General features: G+C 49.7%; 6 protein-coding genes across 9 annotated transcripts; 2 read left to right on the top strand and 4 right to left on the bottom strand.

The window, feature by feature from the left end:
• Window positions 1-490: 490 nt before the first annotated feature.
• LOC117583488 (tyrosine-protein kinase Shark) lies at window positions 491-4,671 on the top strand. Its single transcript, XM_034271830.1, has 6 exons — window positions 491-665; window positions 784-1,277; window positions 1,339-1,860; window positions 1,926-3,174; window positions 3,230-4,133; window positions 4,187-4,671. The coding sequence occupies exons 1-5, from the start codon at window positions 590-592 to the stop codon at window positions 3,721-3,723; spliced, it is 2,835 nt and encodes a 944-aa protein (XP_034127721.1). The 5' UTR covers window positions 491-589; the 3' UTR covers window positions 3,724-4,133; window positions 4,187-4,671.
• A 95-nt stretch (window positions 4,672-4,766) lies between these two features.
• LOC117583527 (lipoyltransferase 1, mitochondrial) lies at window positions 4,767-6,378 on the bottom strand. Its single transcript, XM_034271877.1, has 3 exons — window positions 5,762-6,378; window positions 5,142-5,603; window positions 4,767-5,082 (listed from the first exon to the last, which is right to left on the bottom strand). Exons 1-3 carry the CDS (start codon window positions 6,347-6,349, stop codon window positions 4,912-4,914), a joined length of 1,221 nt encoding a protein of 406 aa, XP_034127768.1. The 5' UTR covers window positions 6,350-6,378; the 3' UTR covers window positions 4,767-4,911.
• A 189-nt stretch (window positions 6,379-6,567) lies between these two features.
• LOC117583607 lies at window positions 6,568-7,103 on the bottom strand. Its single transcript, XM_034272023.1, has one exon. It carries the CDS (start codon window positions 6,818-6,820, stop codon window positions 6,629-6,631), a length of 192 nt encoding a protein of 63 aa, XP_034127914.1. The 5' UTR covers window positions 6,821-7,103; the 3' UTR covers window positions 6,568-6,628.
• A 167-nt stretch (window positions 7,104-7,270) lies between these two features.
• Window positions 7,271-7,726, bottom strand: LOC117583600. Of its 2 annotated transcripts, none has more exons than XM_034272007.1 (2): window positions 7,516-7,726; window positions 7,271-7,399 (listed from the first exon to the last, which is right to left on the bottom strand). In XM_034272007.1, the coding sequence occupies exons 1-2, from the start codon at window positions 7,621-7,623 to the stop codon at window positions 7,289-7,291; spliced, it is 219 nt and encodes a 72-aa protein (XP_034127898.1). In that variant the 5' UTR covers window positions 7,624-7,726; the 3' UTR covers window positions 7,271-7,288. The 2 variants fall into 2 exon arrangements, with proteins under 2 accessions (XP_034127898.1, XP_034127888.1); XM_034271997.1 differs by having other exon boundaries at window positions 7,486-7,726.
• A 74-nt stretch (window positions 7,727-7,800) lies between these two features.
• Window positions 7,801-9,512, top strand: LOC117583517 (ubiquitin carboxyl-terminal hydrolase calypso). Its single transcript, XM_034271865.1, has 2 exons — window positions 7,801-8,174; window positions 8,234-9,512. Exons 1-2 carry the CDS (start codon window positions 7,985-7,987, stop codon window positions 9,466-9,468), a joined length of 1,425 nt encoding a protein of 474 aa, XP_034127756.1. The 5' UTR covers window positions 7,801-7,984; the 3' UTR covers window positions 9,469-9,512.
• A 95-nt stretch (window positions 9,513-9,607) lies between these two features.
• Window positions 9,608-16,527, bottom strand: LOC117583481 (protein clueless). 3 transcript variants are annotated; one of them, XM_034271817.1, is made up of 8 exons: window positions 16,024-16,527; window positions 13,740-14,835; window positions 11,371-13,693; window positions 11,185-11,310; window positions 10,903-11,118; window positions 10,630-10,841; window positions 10,429-10,564; window positions 9,608-10,395 (listed from the first exon to the last, which is right to left on the bottom strand). In XM_034271817.1, exons 1-8 carry the CDS (start codon window positions 16,208-16,210, stop codon window positions 10,336-10,338), a joined length of 4,356 nt encoding a protein of 1,451 aa, XP_034127708.1. In that variant the 5' UTR covers window positions 16,211-16,527; the 3' UTR covers window positions 9,608-10,335. The 3 variants fall into 3 exon arrangements, with proteins under 3 accessions (XP_034127708.1, XP_034127685.1, XP_034127697.1); XM_034271794.1 differs by having other exon boundaries at window positions 9,608-10,564; XM_034271806.1 differs by having other exon boundaries at window positions 9,608-10,564; window positions 11,371-13,660; window positions 16,024-16,210.
• Between the last annotated feature and the right edge of the window lie 242 nt (window positions 16,528-16,769).

A 16,769-nucleotide genomic window follows, 5' to 3' on the forward strand; every position in this document is an offset into this window, starting at 1 on the left:
GAATAATGAATGAATAAATAAATGAATACATTTCTGATGACATTAAATGTTTAAATATAAATATACATAATTCATAATTTTAAAACTCTGTGTTAATTTTAAAGAAATGTATTTCGTAGCGTATAGTCGTTTTTTAAATGCTTAAGCCTATTCTCTCACATAACAACCACAAAACGAATTGGCGGATTGAAAACAAATGAAAAATAATCTAACATACATGTAATCGCCCTTAATTTAATTCCTTGTTTTAGTAGCGCCTTCGAAAAACATTGAAAAAAGGTTGAGAACAACACACAAAAATAACTGAAAGAAACGCAATAAAACAACAAGCGATACCATTAAAATAAATGTTTCTTAATTTAATTAGAGATGGAATCAAAATAAATTCCATATTTGAACTGGCGCTTAGCATGAACAGCTGTGCGACATTGGCTGTACGATATACGAAATTCGATAGTCCACGAGTTTGCTGATCGATAACCGATCATACGAAAACGGCCACACTGAACAGATACAATTTATTAACACAAAAAAAAAAGAAATAAAAACAGATTAGAATTAAAAAGAACACCAATTAGATGGCCATACGATGAGTCGCGATGATCATATGAAATGGTTTCACGCTAATCTATCCCGGGAGGCGGCTGACGATCTGTTGAGACAAGGCAAGTTACGACAAGAGACAAACACTTTGATTTTCTCAGTCAGTGCAAACAGGGACGTGGGCGTGGCGTAGCCTAATGAATCGTAATTTCAATTGATTATCCCCCAACCCCACCACAGGCTACGAAGATGGTACGTTTCTGGTGCGGGAGAGCAGCACAGCAGCTGGCGATTTTGTGTTGAGCATTTTGTGCCAGGAGGAGGTGTGCCATTATCAGGTGCGACGCCACGGGGAGGATGCCTTCTTCTCCATCGATGATGAGATGCAGACAAAGATACTCCACGGGCTGGACACTCTGGTGGACTACTATCAGCAGGGTGCGAACGGGCTGCCCACCAAGCTGACGGTGCCGCTAATACGTGACCCGCCGCCTCACAACACACGCAGTCATGGCGTGACCAACCTGCTGCACCGCGCCACCAGCAAGAACGAGAGCAAAGTGGTCTTTGAGCTGCTCAAGTGTGGCTACCGCAACTTCGATGCCAAGAATCAGCATGGACAGACGGCCCTCCATCTCGCCGCGCTGCACTGTGATGAGGAGATCTTGAAGCTGTTGCTGAATGCAAAAGTTCAGGTCAATAGCTCGGACTCCTTTGGATGCCAGCCCTTGCATGTGAGTGTCAAGTGATCTTGAGTGCTGCTTCCCCTGCTAATTCTCGCTTTAATCTGTACAGTATGCGGCACGGAGTAAACCTGCCAGCTTCATACGCACTCTGATCGCTGCCCAGGCCAATGTGCAGGGCAGAAACATAGAGAACGGATTCGTGCCGCTGCATGAGGCAGCCAAGCATGGCAATCTGGAGGCTGTGCAGGAGCTGTTGCTGGCCGAAGCCCCACTGCTGCCGCGCACCAGCTCTGGCGAGTTTCCCTTCGATCTGGCCAAGGAAGCGGGACAAACGAGCGTCGAGCAGTTTCTGCTCAACTATAAGCTGCCGCCGGCAAGCACCACCAGAGAGCAGTGGTACCATGGCACACAGACGCGAGACGAGGCCGTGGCCATGCTCACGCAATATGCCAAAGAGCTGTTGGCTAAGCAGCCGGGCGTGGATACCTCTGGCTGCTTTCTTGTGCGCTATTCCGAATCCCCGGCTGCGTCTGGACTGGTACTGACCCTCCTCAGCGATCAGGTGGTGAAAAACTTTCGCATATCCCAAGCGCCGCTCTACTCGAACGGTGTCAAAGTACACCCGGATGGCGTGAGTGATGAAAAAACAACATTTTAGGGAGACAAAATCCTCACACGAATCTCTGCCTCTTTCAGTCTAAGTTCATGTTCATTGATGACGGTCCCTACTGGCCCAGCCTGGAACATCTGATAGCCAACTTTATGCGCTTCTCGTATGGCCTGCCGGTTAGCCTGAAGTATGCAGTGCCGCCAAAGCCCAAGCCGGAGGTGCCCTCATTCGCAACCATACCACGATCTACGGTGAAGCACAGGACAACGCCACCGGTGACGCCGCCCACTCCAGTGCCCCATCCGCACCACGCCCACCCGCATGCACCCGCCCTGACCATTGCGAAGAAGAAGCAAAAGGAGAACAGCAGCTCCATGTTCAACACGCTGCGCCTGACGAGCCCCAAGAAGGCGCTCTTCGACATGAACAGCCTGCGCAAGAGCAAATCCAAGAGCAAGCGATCCGAGTCCGAGAGCAGCGTAAGCGGATCGCTGGCCAAGTCCGAGCGGGAGCAGGAGCTCCAGGCAGCTGCCCCAATGCTCAAGAGTTTATCATTCTCCACGGAATTTTCGAATTTCAATGTGGATGCAGCCAGTCCAGGAGCTGCAGCTGCAGCAGCTGAAGGAGAGCTGTACAATGTGCCACGGAACAATACGCCCATTGAGATTGATCTGCCGCCAATTGCCCAAAAGACTGAAGCAGAAGTTGAGTATTTCACGAAGAGCGATGTGGCCATTGAACGGGAGCGTGCTGGCCAGTGGAACACCACTGGCTATCAGCAGACTGTGGATGTGCTCTGGCTGTTGGATCAGCCGGTCAAGACGCTGCCCCCGGCAGCGACTCGCCTCAATTCGCTCATCTCCACAGCCTCCACGGAGAGCGAAATGGCTGGCTATCTGCACAGAAAGTGCAGTGATACGCCAACCACGCCCACTTCAGCCGCTTTGGAGGCGGCCAAGCTGAGGTTTTTCATCGACCAAGAGAATCTATTGCTGGATAATGAAATCGGACATGGGGAATTCGGGTCAGTGCACCGCGGCTGGCTGGTGAAGAAGAGCAGAGAGGGCAGCGACGAGTCGTCCCGCCAGGAGGTGGCCATCAAAATGCTGTGCGATGAGCACAGCAACAAGCAGGAGTTTCTGCGCGAAGCCTCGGTGATGATGCGCCTGGAGCACAAGTGCATTGTGCGTCTCATTGGCATTTCGAAGGGGGATATGCTGATGATGGTCCAGGAGCTGGCTCCCCTGGGCTCCATGCTTCAGTACATACTCGATCACAGTGCACAGATCACGGCCAACACAGAGCTAAAGCTGTGGGCATCTCAGATCGCTTCTGGTATGTACAAAAGAGTCAACAAAGCAAAGCTCAGTTTTACTCTCTCCTTTTGCAGGCATGCATTATCTTGAGTCTCAGCATTTTGTGCACCGTGATCTTGCGGCCAGGAACATATTGTTGACTGCCCGCCATCAGGCGAAGATCAGCGACTTTGGCATGTCGCGTTCCCTGCGGCCGGGCAGCACGGAGTATCAGTTTACACAGGGCGGCCGCTGGCCCATTCGTTGGTACGCGCCGGAGAGCTTCAATCTGGGTGTCTTCTCGCATGCCAGTGACGTGTGGTCGTTTGGGGTGACCATTTGGGAGATGTTTGCCCTCGGTGCGCCGCCCTATGGCGAGATTTCCAATGTGGATGCCATCAAGCTGGTGGACAGTGGCGAGCGTTTGCCACAGCCAGATCTGTGCCCTGCCTACATCTATGCCGCAATGCTGAGCTGCTGGAAGGAGCATCCCAAAGACCGGCCTACGTTTGCCTATCTAATGGAGTTCTTCACCCGCGATCCCGACTACCAAAACCTGCCCGACATGGTGCAAACTGTTCATATATAGGAGCCTGCGTGGTGCTTCACCTTCGTCCCATTCTTTTTCAAGTGCAATTTTCTCTGTTTAAAGTTAATTTTTATGTTTTTGTCTTGTCTTGTCCCGTAGATCGCACTTGTTATCCCTCTGAAAGTATTTCACGAGTTTTGATCTACATAAGTTGTATATTTAATAATCTGTAATAATCGTACAACAAATGTGTCAATCGAAAGTGCCTTAAAAACATTTATAAAACTAACTTTTATATCAATGTTGACTCTATTGTTTATGATATTATTCATGGCACTGATGTTGTTGTCATGTCCCCACACAGTTTACACACCAACCACACAGTTGTTAGCAATCGTTTTTTGTTTAATAATATGAGGATTATATTGTATTTTGTATCCTTGACGCTGATTGTACATATATTCCTATGGGTAAGTGCTACCCTTAGACCTCTGTGAAAACGTTGTTCATTCTCAAATTGCAGTTTCAGTTGCCATGCATCGATGCCAGGAGCGTCACCATGGATATCGGCGGCAGAAACTCTACCAGCAATGGCACACTCGCTCCACTCGAGCCGAAGACCAACGCCACCACCAAGGAGAGGCCTCCATCTTCAAGCAGTCCCCCCTCCACCATGAAGACCATTAAGCGCATAAGGCGAGCGCGAACAGATCTACCCAAATATAAATTCACATTCGATGAGTCGCACCTGCCCTGCGACTACGATGTTACTGGATCATTCAAGTTTATGAGTGACTTTCCCAAATACTGCAGAGACTCGTACCAGCAGAGGTTCATGAGCGAGGCAGAGTATCGCATGTATATGCTGTATCAGACGGAGGGATTCTTCTTTGGCCAATACCACGAGCGCTTGATACGCTTTGAGAAGGATACACACACCTTTGACTACCGTGATACTGGCTTTTGAGATTCGATTGCAGCAATTAAATTATCGGTAGAGACAGTGTCCAACTGGTGCTAGTTCTTACTGGGGTTTGTTTAGAAATGTTTAAACATTTTATTGCAGTTCTTTTTATACAAAAACGTGGATAACATAAGTTGTGTTAGTTGTTTCAAAGTTTGTATATTAATTGTAAACTATGTTAGTAATATGTTTTTCATGGAAATACTACAATCTACGTTAGGCGGATTAGTTGTTGGACTATAGAATGGTATAGTTATATTTGTTTGCCGCTAAGAAAGCTTCAATCATCCGGAGCCGTTCATTGCCTGCTTGACATTCGATGCGGAGACGAGCTTCAGGGCACCCATGATGCCATTCAGATTCTGCTCGTTGTAGGCCTTGCCCTGCAGGGGCGTCACTACGGGCACAGTCTCATCGCTGTGCGGCAGCTTAATGCCGATTTCTTTCATCAAACCCTGCGAGAAAGAGTACACAATTATATGGGCATATAAAGGAGCTACCGTGTTGCACTCACCGCATCAACTTCGACCGTCAGCTTGAGCCTCATGCCCTGCTCGTCGCCCTTCAGCTCTAGATCCTTTTCGACGGTGAACTTCGGGGTCTTGCCAATGACCCAATCCCAAGAGCTATAGTTGGACCGCAGCTCTTCGATGCCGGGGAACCATTTCTCTGTGGGATTGATCAATTGGAAGCCACGCTGCTGCATTGTCTGAGCGTTTCCGCCATCCTCCAAGGCTGTGGCCACCGTCCGCAGGTATTCGTATCCAACCGCGGAGAGCAGCTGCGAGACATTCACATTCGGATTCACATCCACCAGATTGCGTATGGGCGAAGGCACTGAGGCTGTGGCACGACTGATGTAGTTGGCTGGCTCCTTCACCAGAGACTCTCCCAAATGCAGCTTGTTGGCGCTGGCCAGAATGGTGCAGTGGTGATAGGAGTTCGGGTGTCCCAGCTTCGCAGCCGTTCCAGAAATCTGTAATTGAGCAAGGGCGAAAATTATCAATGGGAATGTGAACAGATGCGACTACGAGTGCAGCTGTACGTAGAGGTGTGTGCTGACGCTAGTGCAAGGTCAACTAGAGATCAGTGGCTGAGATAAGAGGCACTGATGCTCTGCCTCCCTGCTCTTACCTTCTTGTTCCTTATCACAATGTCGTCACGCTCATTGATCTCCGCCTTGATGGCCCACTCGCGGAACAGCGCCCTTGTGACAATATTCAAATTGTACTTGCGATCGTAGCGCTCTCTGGGCGTGAAGAAGGTGCAATTGAGATTGCCGCGATCGTGGTAAACGGCTCCGCCGCCACTGTTGCGCCGTGCCAGAGTAATGCCACGCTCCACCAGCTGGGAAACGTTCGCTTCGGTAAAGGGATTCTGGTGACGGCCGATGACCACACAGGGATCGTTGGCCCACAGCAGTAGGACGTGATGGTGGCCAAAATCAAAGTTCTTGTACAGCCAGTCCTCGAGGGCCAGGTTGGTGAAGATGTCATTCGACTGTGAGATGAACACGGACTTCTTGATCTCGGCATCGGGCACAGCTGGCGGGGTCTGGCGCTGACGATTGCTCAGCTTTGCAGCTGTGGGGGGAACCGCTGAGGCAGACGACGACGGTTCACCTACATCGCTGCTATCAGTTGAGGCGAGGCGCGTGATTTTGCTTCCAGATGCCAGCAGCAGACGCAGCTGGCTCGAATTGCGACGCAAGAGCAAGCTCATTGTGGCTCGAGGAAGTGGGAAAACTGCTTCGTGTGTTGTCAAGCAGTGCTGGTGCAGGCAACGAATTGCACTTGTAACCAAAACAAGGTCAAAGATGTCGGCAAAAGCTCTTAACGGTTGTTGTTGTTATGCTTGCTGCTGTTGATTTTTGTTGTTTCTGCGGGGTTATGTTGAATTTTGATTGTCTGTTCTAATTTAGAATCGAATTTCCTATCTACTTTAGCTAATATTGTCGATCTATATTCGTTTGGTATTTTTGCTTTGGTCTTAGGGTGGACTTTAGACTGTCGCTCTGGGCTCGCTCGCCTTGCCTGTGTTTGCAGCAACCGAACTGGCGGAGATGAGGTACTCGTGCAGGGCTGGGGTCTGGTGCAGCCACTTGAAGGTTTGATGGAGACCACAGACACGCTTTCGGAGACCCAGGCAGTCCTTGTTGCAGCAGTTCTCTTGCATACTACGCCTCACACCCATCCAAAGAAAATCAAAGCCGAAACGATCAGAATTTTGGGCCAGAAAAGACGATCTTTTCTTGACCAGCAGCAAAGCAGCGCAGCAAGCAGTTCTTCAGGTGTTTTTCCACTCGGGTACTCCGCAACACAAAAGGATTTTTCTGCTGACTTGGAAATTTTCCACTCTTTGTTCGCGACGGTCGACGGCACGCGGCGGAAAATGAGCGGGGGGTAGACAAACAATTCGATTGGCTGGGCGGCAATGAAACGTCTTCTCCACAAAAAAGAGCACTTCGAAATGTGACTTTTTCGTTTTGTTGTTGATATGACATGTATTCGTTAGTGTGACCAGAGAGGGAGAGAAAAAAGTTCGTTGGAGCTTTCGCTCAGCTGTGACTTTGTTGTTGTTGTACAATTTAATTCTATTTGCGTGATTCAAGACAAATTTATTTTATAAATAAGACATTTTGTTCGAGTCAGAGTTGCAATTTTAGTTGGGTATGCCACCGTTGTTGATGTACTCCGCCTCGAGAGGATCTATGGGTTTGCGTGCAAAGCGTGCCGGCAGCTCCCAATCCTCAATGGCAGGTCCTCCAGCCAGCTGAAAAAAAGAGCAAATTAGTGTTTTCCAATGGTTCTACACTACTACACAATAAGTTCTCTAGTAAATGGGCTTAAACAGTTAACCTTTTTGCCTCCTGCTGGCTTTGAACTTGCCTGCTTATTTGCAGTCTGTGCACCGGCTGCTGCCGCACCCAATCCTCCTTTGCGGAACTGTATGAGCGGCACACGCTTGGCCAAACCAATAACCGTGGGACGTACCATTTCTTTATGGGCAAATTTTGTATATTTCGTCAAAAGAGTTTAGGAAAAGAAAAGTTTGGATTGGTGTTCCAGTTACGTGAATAACAGCTGACGCTGAACAGGGCTGCCAAATCGTGCAGTTTGGTATTGCTCCCATCTCTACGTTACTATCGATGCGGCTTTTATCGTAGAAGTAATTTCGATACGCTTTTCTGCACATCTCCAACACTAAGCAAAAAGACAACAAAATAAATTAATAAAAAACTGCCGCAAATAGCAACAACCGACAATTTACCCTGAATTCCATTTCAACCGTTGATCGGTTTCGTAAAGGCGCCCATCGAAAGCATTCTAGCATTGTATTTTGGGGAGGCTTTTCACAATGAACGTCACAGCAGGCGGTACTGGGACGACCAGTGCGAGTGCGGCTGCAGCCAACAGCGTTTTCAACAATACTCTGCTGGCATCTGCGACTGGAGCCACCACCATGCCGATGGCCCAACTTGCGGACGGTTGGCTGGAACTGGAGTCCGATCCGGGTCTCTTCACGCTGCTGCTGGAGGATTTCGGCTGTAACTATTAGCCTGATTGACTGCTCATCCCACCAAAATTCATATACATTTGATTTCAGGTCACGACGTTCAGGTGGAGGAGGTGTATGATCTACAGAAGCCGATCGAGAGCCCCTACGGTTTCATTTTCCTCTTTCGCTGGATCGAAGAGCGGCGTGCACGTCGGAAGATAGTGGAGACTACCGCTGAGATCTTCGTTAAGGACGAAGAAGCCATCTCCAGCATATTCTTTGCCCAGCAGGTTGTGCCCAATAGCTGTGCTACCCATGCCCTGCTGTCTGTTCTCTTGAACTGCAACGAGAATAACTTGCAGTTGGGCGATACGCTAAGTCGCCTGAAGATCCACACCAAAGGCATGAGCCCGGAAAACAAAGGTCTGGCCATAGGCAACACCCCGGAGCTGGCATGTGCCCACAACTCGCATGCCATGCCGCAGGCACGACGCCGCCTGGAGCGGACTGGCGCTGGTGTCGCCAGCTGCCGTTTTACGGGAGAAGCCTTTCACTTTGTCAGCTTTGTGCCCATAAATGGTCAACTGTTTGAGCTCGATGGTCTGAAGCCGTACCCCATGAATCATGGCGGATGGGAGGACCATGAGGACTGGACGGATAAGTTTCGGCGTGTGATGGCGGAGAGACTGGGCATCGCCACGGGCGAACAGGACATACGCTTCAATCTGATGGCCGTTGTGCCCGACAGACGGATTGCAATCACTCACAAATTGAAAATGCTTCGCACCAATCAGGCAATTGTGTCCGGCACACTGCAGAAGCTGCTGAAGGCAGACGAGCAAGGCGAAGCGGGAAATGGTGACCAGCAGCGACCGGACACACCCACCACACTGCTGGAGCCAAGCGCCTTCACCGCACGCGATCTGCAGTCGCTGCTCAAGAACCTCGACACAGAAATTGCCATCAATGAGCAGCATTTGGCGGATGAGAACGATCGCCGACAAATGTTCAAAGTGGATGCCAGTCGCCGCACACACAATTACGACAAATTCATCTGCACCTTCCTCTCCATGCTGGCCCACCAGGGCGTGCTCGGCGAGCTGGTCAGCCAGCATCTGTTGCCCTCGCGGAAGGTGAGCGGCCAAAGTGCTGCCAATCGCATAAGCAAACAAAACAGTGCCGCCTCGAGTGCAGGGGCCAACGCTGCCGCCAACGCCGGCTCCACGTCCAAGAGTCAACAGCAGCAGCCGCAGCAAGCGGCAGCTTCGAAAAATGGCAAATCTCCAGGCAAAAGTCCAGGCAGACGCCGTAAAGGGCGCAACAAGTGCAGGAAGCGAAAGTAGAGATTAAGTTTCAAAATAAATTTCAATTTATGCATTTATACATACTGATTTATGTATTTACATATGAATGTATGTATTTGATGTACCCGCCATTCCAGTATCGAATATAAAAGAACAACTTGGCTTGGCAGCTTCTTAAGTTTTATTGATCAGTTTTCGGATCATTTTAATAATAAAAAAACCATTTTGTTCATATGATTAATGTTCTGCGAATCCTTGACACAGCAAGGACACCACAGCAAACGTGTGTGTGTGTATGCATTATAATTAATATAATGTTCTGATATATATTTATATATCTATGATAGTTTTATAACAAAAAACGTACTCATTCAATAATTCTCTGGTCTACCCTCTTGTTTTCTTGGGGCTAAAACATTTCATGCACTCGATGTAAAGTTGATTGTAACAGAAAACAATGAATGCAATAATAGCAGGATGTGTGTGTGTGTGCAATCAATTCAATGATTTATTATAAACTATAAAAGGCATTTGATGGGCACTCTCAAATGGCTAACAAAACAATTTACTTTCTGTCTTATAGTAACTGGGGGGGTTAACGATGCTTCTTTAGTGTGACTGACTGACTGATAATTTTGCTTGACTAAGTCTAAAATATTTTACTGGCATTTACACACCCCCCTTTTGGGGGCTTTTGCCGTTCTATATGTAATGTAGTTCTATATACGCCTTACGGTGCGTTGCGATGCGATGTGTGTGGTGAGCAGTACGACGAGAGCAGCCTTTAAAAAACGCAGACACTTATTTTATGCTATTCTGTTTGCCAGTTGCCAATTGCCTTTGATGTTGTAGCTTTATCAGAGTCCCCAATTTGTGACTTTGTTGTTTGCCTTACTTGTGGAGTGTTCAACTAGATACCGTCGCATTGGCAGCCGCTGTCTCGCCATTTGTGAGCTGTGCGGGCGCTGCTTGCTCCTGATTATTGTCGTTGCCAGTGGCCACAACCGAGTCCGAGTCTCCATTGTTATTGGCAGAGGCCACAATCGATTTGATCGCCTCGTTCACATCACTCTCATCGGTATTGGCTTTCAAATGCTTCTCAATTTCGCTGCGCACCTTAACAATGTCCCTTTGGCTGTGGGGAAAGATCAAAAACATTAGCCTGCTGTTTCGGATTGGAGTTGCAGCCACAAGACTCACCTAATTTGCACAAACAGAATGCCATTGATTGTGTTCAGCATCTCCAGCACTGAGCCCATTGAGGGCGGTGTAATGTGAATGGGCGGCAGGTCGCTGGTCAGCTTGCCATTGGAATAGATATCGTTCATCTTGCGCTGCAGGAGCACAGCTTGCTGGGTCAACAGTCGCAGACATTCCGCCGAGTCCCGAGTCTTTTCATGCTTATCGCCAAGCTAAGGCAAACACAAATGAGTGTTATTTGTGGTTCATTTGAGTGGGTGCACGCCCTCTTACCTGTGACTTGTAAATGGTGTACGTTTCCTTTTCATTGTTCAGCGCCGAGCGGAAGTCGCCCATGCAGGACTGTGTGCGTGCCATCAAATGATAGCTGACTGCCACATGCATTGCCTTGTTGCCAAAGTACTTCAAGTTCAGCTTCAAGGCGTGCTCGATGAAGCGCAGCGACAGGTCATACTCTCCCAGCGCATGCAGAATCAAGCTGATGTTGCTCTGAAATAAGCAAAAGAAACAATCAATATTCCTCGTTCCGCTGCTGCACGCTCATTCAATTCTTACATCGATCAGTGCCACCTCAGGATGATCTTCGCCGCAAGTCAGCACCAACAGGTAGCGAGCTCTGTACAAAAGTTTCAGGGACATGCCCACATGTCCGTTGGCAAACGAATACAGCGATAAATGTGTCTGCAAATAATTGTTTAACAATTAACTGAAGGGATAACAACTGGGGGGGACTTTGCTTACGTATTCCAAAATGGTCGATGGATTGTCAATGCCATTTACGCGCTCACTCATGATAACCGCACGCTGCTGAATGGCCAAGGCGTCTTGGGCATCGCCCAGCAGATAGCTGAGGCGAGCCAACATCCTCAGGCATGAGCCGTTCTCCTGGTGCATGGCCCCAAAGACATTATTCAGCAGATTGAGCGCTTCGCTGATCAGTTCGTAGCCCTCCTTGAAGAGTCCCTGCTGTATCTTGGCCTGGCCCGTGGTGTAGAAGTTGTAGGCATCGGATGCCCTGGGGCTTATGTGCTTCACCACCGGGAACACATTGACGATGTCATCGTCGCCGAACGTGGGCTTGTGCTTGGAATCAAAGTTGTACTCGCGCAGGAGCACCTGAATTCCCACCTTCAGACAGAAGGCGCGCAGCAGGCAGATCCGCATGATGCCAAACTTCTGCATGGCACTGTCCATGGAGTCGCAGTCGAGATCCCAGTCCCAGTAGGCCTTCGATTCGCGGCGTATCTGCTGCCACAGCGAACGTGGTGTGACCTGGGTCCAGTCGTAGGCGCTCGTGGAGCTCGAGGAGGATGTTGAGCTGCCGCTCCCATTCAGGTTCTGGGTCGCCGCCTGCTGCTGTTGCTGCTGTCCCTTGCCGCCCTTGGAGGACTTGTGCTTGTTGTGCTTGCCGCCACCGTTGCCGCCACGCTTCTTGTGCACCTCATCGTTGCTGATGACCGGATTGACGGGCCCATTGGTCAGCAGGCAGTTCAGAAAGTGGCTGATGGCGACGGACAGGTGCATGGGATCGGTGCTCTGCATGTAGGTGTAGTAAATGTGTTTGGTTGCCCTCACAATTAGCTCCATGATGGCAATGCGATGCAGATATTCCATGCGTGGCATCTGGCCCAGCGTCTTAATCACCTTGCCCAGATACCGCACATTGATGCCGTGGTAGTGCAGCGACTCGGTCAGATTCTGGCCATCGATGGGTGGCGAGGAGTGGGACAGATGCTCCTTGACAAAGGCGGGTATCTGTTTGACCACAAGGAACTCGGCGGCCTCCTGCACGAGCAGCTTCTGCTTGGCCACCGATCCGGAGGTGCTGTCCTCGCCATCAACGTGACGGATGCCCGGCGAGAAGACGTCGGGATTGAAGCGGAAATCGAATTCCTTTTCCTTTATCGAACCAACGGCGGCACAAGCCTGCTTGACTACCTCGGCAGCCTGCACTTCATTGGAGGTGGCCACATGCGACTGGGCTTCCCGTATGGCATTGACCATCGCCTCGGCGTTCTTTGTCTCGACTGGAGTTGCTTGTTCCTCTTTGGGTTCCTGCACCTTCTCGATTTGCTTCTCATTTCCATTCTCCTTGTTCTCCTTTTCAGCCTCTTCAATGGCAGGCAATTTTTTCTTCTCCTGTGACTCCTGTTCCTCCGGCTTCTTGGCATTCAGCTGCTGCAGATGCATGGCAGCAATGCGAATAAAGTTCACGTAGCGATCCTCAACGAAGGCCTCCAGCAGCTCCTGCCTGAGGCAGCACAACTTGTGGCGATGCTCGATGGGGAAACCCATTTCCACCAGCTCCTTGCTCAGCTTCACATCCTGCAGCTTCAGGAAGTTGACGTCTGGCGGGAAGGTGCGCAGCAGATCGAGAATATAGTGCCTGCCATCGTTGCCAATGATGCCCTTGCACTCCACCGAAGAGCACAGCTCCACAGGCTCATCCCGTTCATTGTACACGGAGTGGGGAAGGATCTTCAGATGCTTGCCCGCCTGCCGCAGCAGCTCCAAGTACTTGGGATGGCTCAAAACAGTCTTGCCAAAGTCTATGGATCCATAGACGACGCTCTGCTCCTGCTCGCGCTCCAGAATGCCCGGGATGATGGACTGGGCAGTCACTCTGTAGCCACGATAGTCAATAACCACCGTGCCCAGGGTGTACAGACCCTCCACATCGACGGCATTGTATACCCGCACACCATGGAGGTCATAGCGGGGCGCAACATACGCGGCGTAGTCACCGCCCAGCTCCTTGTAGTGGTCCCTCACATCGAAGCCGAGCGAGAAGAATATGTTGTTCCAAATGAACATCTGCATCTTGGAGTCCTCGCCGGGATTGATGGCCAGCACATTGCCATCAATGACGGCCATGGCTCCCCGTGTGGCGGCAGTGACAAAGTCGCCATGGACCTTGAATATGGCGCGCTCGCGCAGCAAGCGCTCTGGCAGTGTCTTGCGAGGAAGCTCACGCGTCGTCTGCAACTCCTCGTTCCAGTCACGCGTCTGGCCGGGTATGTGCTCTTCGTATCTGCACCAAATGAACGAAAAACCAACGCCAAGCGTGTGATTAAAGGATCGAAGGGATTGCTTACTAATTCGTCACTTACCCCAACTTGGAGCTAAAGGCATCCTCGGCACGTATGGCATCTACGGTGTGCTCCAGTGTGGGCGCTGCCCACTGGTACACCTGGTAGGGTGTGGCCACCCGCTCGAAGGCATGTCGCAGCGTGCGACGCTTCTGTATGGTCTGGAAGGCACGTCGGAACGAGGGCGATATGTGGGAGAGCAGATCGATGAGCGAGTGGCTCAGATGGCTGGGATTGTCTGGCTTTGGGTTGAAGGTGTCGTCCGTGGACTGATTGATGAAGAAGCCCCTCGAGCAGGCCGAGATATGATAGCGCTTCTCCTCCATGGTGATGACATACAGATACATGAGATCGCCGTGCAGCTTGCGGGGACCAGGCGGCGGATTCCACGCGGATGTGGTGAGCACCTTCAGGGCCTGTGGCCCCTTGGCGTTCTTGAAGTTCGGATGGAGGGGCAGCAGCGGCGGCTCATACACACCGGGCGTCACATAGTCCGGCGGCGTGCAGTCAACAGAGTCGGGGCGCGTCTTCTTCTTGTCCAAGAGATCGCCCTGCGTGATCGTGTTCAAGTAGGTCAGCGAGGTGCATTCAATGCCATTGTAGGCATCGGCGGGATCCAAATTCTTCAGCAGATCGCGCACATGGCGCACGTGAATGCGTGCCTCTCGCATGGTGTACGGCTCCTCGACCACTTTGATGGTGGAGCCCGACTCCAGTTGCTCAATCGTTTTCAGCTCGGCGAAGTTGTCGAGCGTCACGTTGTCCAGCTGAAGGGAGAAGCAGGTCCTGTGGCAGGACTCCTCGCGATCCATGAGCAGTTGATGGATCTCCTGCACCAGCTCCATGCTGGACAGCTGCACACTCAGCAGCTCTGCTCCGGGACAGCTAATGTTTACATGAATACCGACATCGTGCAAGGCATCCAGATCAATGTCCTCCGTTTCGAGCTCTGCAGACTCTGCCTCAGCGGATCCATCTGCCTTGCCAGCCAGCACATTCGCATTGGCATCTGCATCGGCATCGCCATCATCTTCCGATTTCTTCTCCTCGACATGTCCATTGCTCAGAGCGGCTTCATCTGCGGTCACGGGTGGGCTTTTGTTGCGATTCTTCTTGCCTGCAAATTGAATTTGTGGATTCTGGTTATCGTTTCTGTCCTTTACGTGGCGCATGAGGAATTGTGGCTCAATGCGGTGGGAATGGAGCGCTAAAAACCAAAATACTTTCAACTTTTTACTGGGTTCCAGCGACATTGTTAAATTAATAATGATCTATATTTGTTGTAAGTATTCTGAAGGCTACGTCCCAGTGTTTTTTCTCTCAAATTTACATAACAAACGAATCAAGCAACCCGCATGTTCGTTTACCGATGCCGCTCACTGTGTCTGTAGCTGTATGGTGCGTTTGTTTTTGTGTGTGTGTGTGTGTGTGCAGTGGAAAGAAACAAAAGACAGAAAACAAACCGAAGAAACAGCGCGCCGCTGATAAGGCCAAAGGGGCCGGCCGGATCGGGTTCGGGATCGGATTCGGTTTCGATTTCGAAGAGTCCCAGACAGTAAACGAACCTGAGATCCCTTCGCTTTTCACCATAGCAATGCTAATTTCAAGAGCCGCCTATGAGATTACAGCACAGGAACGAACCAGAGCCGTGAGATAGCGGGAGTGCAAAGTAAACACAGAAAACGCTCTCGCGACGCGTTGGGTTGGTGGAAAGAGAAGAGCGATAGGGCGATGCGCTGCGTCGAACCGAACTGTTTAAGAAAACATGATTTACATAATTGTCGAGTAATTTGTGTATGTGTGTGTGTTTGTTGCATGCAGTTGGGGCAGCTAGCACGTGTTAATTGTAGGTTAAACTCAACAAAAAATCTCCTCCCTGCTAGACCCCAAGTTCCCAACAGGGGTTAATGAACAGTTTGGATCGGGTGAACAACATGTGCGTTGCCATGCCAAGACACACACATGCCCGCACGCGGGCACACGAAGGCGCAAACGAAAAGACGAGAGACGACAGCGAAATTAAAATGTAACTTCGAATCCAACACACATTTACGTTGCAATTGTAACGCACGCGGTTCCTGCAGCCTATCGCGAGGGTAATGGGAGAGGGGGCGAGCCAGAGCTAGAGACAGCGACAGCGGGCGCCGCTTTTAAGGCATGATAGGGAGAAAAAATCCATTACGTAATGTTAAAAATGTTATGTGATTCGATTTTGCAGCAATAGTATTGAGGTAGTTTCCATGGAGAGTGCTGGAGAGGGGTGGGTGTGTGTTTAGGGCGGGGGAGAGGGTGTAGTTGAACGCACCTTTCTTCTTCGTTGCGGGGCCATCGGCAGCAGTGGTGCCATTGCCATTGACCAAGTTCTGACTTTGATTCTTTTTGCTGCCGGCCAAATTGTTGTTCTCCTTGGCCTTGTTGGTTTTTGTTGTAGCAGCCGCTGCATCCGCCGTCACCGATGAATTTGAATTTTTAGTCTCCATCTCAAGCGCCATGGTACTAATCAGCTTCAATTCAAAAAAACACAGAGACACAGGTTCTTTTCACGTTTCTGCTACTGCTGCTGCTGCTGTCTTCGGGCCCGACCGTGTTACACAACTCTGCGCTTGCCACAGCCGAGAGAGATGATGATTTTGATTTATATAAAACGAACTAGTCTAGATAACAAACGTGGTGGGTGTTGAATGAGTGACTATATCATAAACATCTATGATAGGTAGATACTTGATGTCTTCTTCAGCACATTACATTTATTTTATTCGATTTAAGGCGACCCGTTTAAATAGAAAAGTTATTGTTGTCGGCAGGCAGCAGTGTGACCACGGCTGATAATATAAAAAAGCACTATTTTTGTACTCACGGAATTCAGGATTTTTCTGCAAGCATATAAGTTGGTTTGAATATCTGTTGGTACAAACTTCAATTTATTAAACGTACAATTTTGGAATAGAGTACATATTTCTTCTAAACTAAACCTAATTTCTGTTAATTTTTAATACATTTTATAAATTTTCGTTGCTTTATTTCGGCTAGCAAAATGACAACAATAACTCG

The sequence above is a fragment of the Drosophila guanche genome, unplaced genomic scaffold (genome assembly GCF_900245975.1).
Source record: "Drosophila guanche unplaced genomic scaffold, DGUA_6, whole genome shotgun sequence".
In the NCBI taxonomy this organism is placed as follows: Eukaryota; Metazoa; Arthropoda; class Insecta; order Diptera; family Drosophilidae; genus Drosophila; species Drosophila guanche.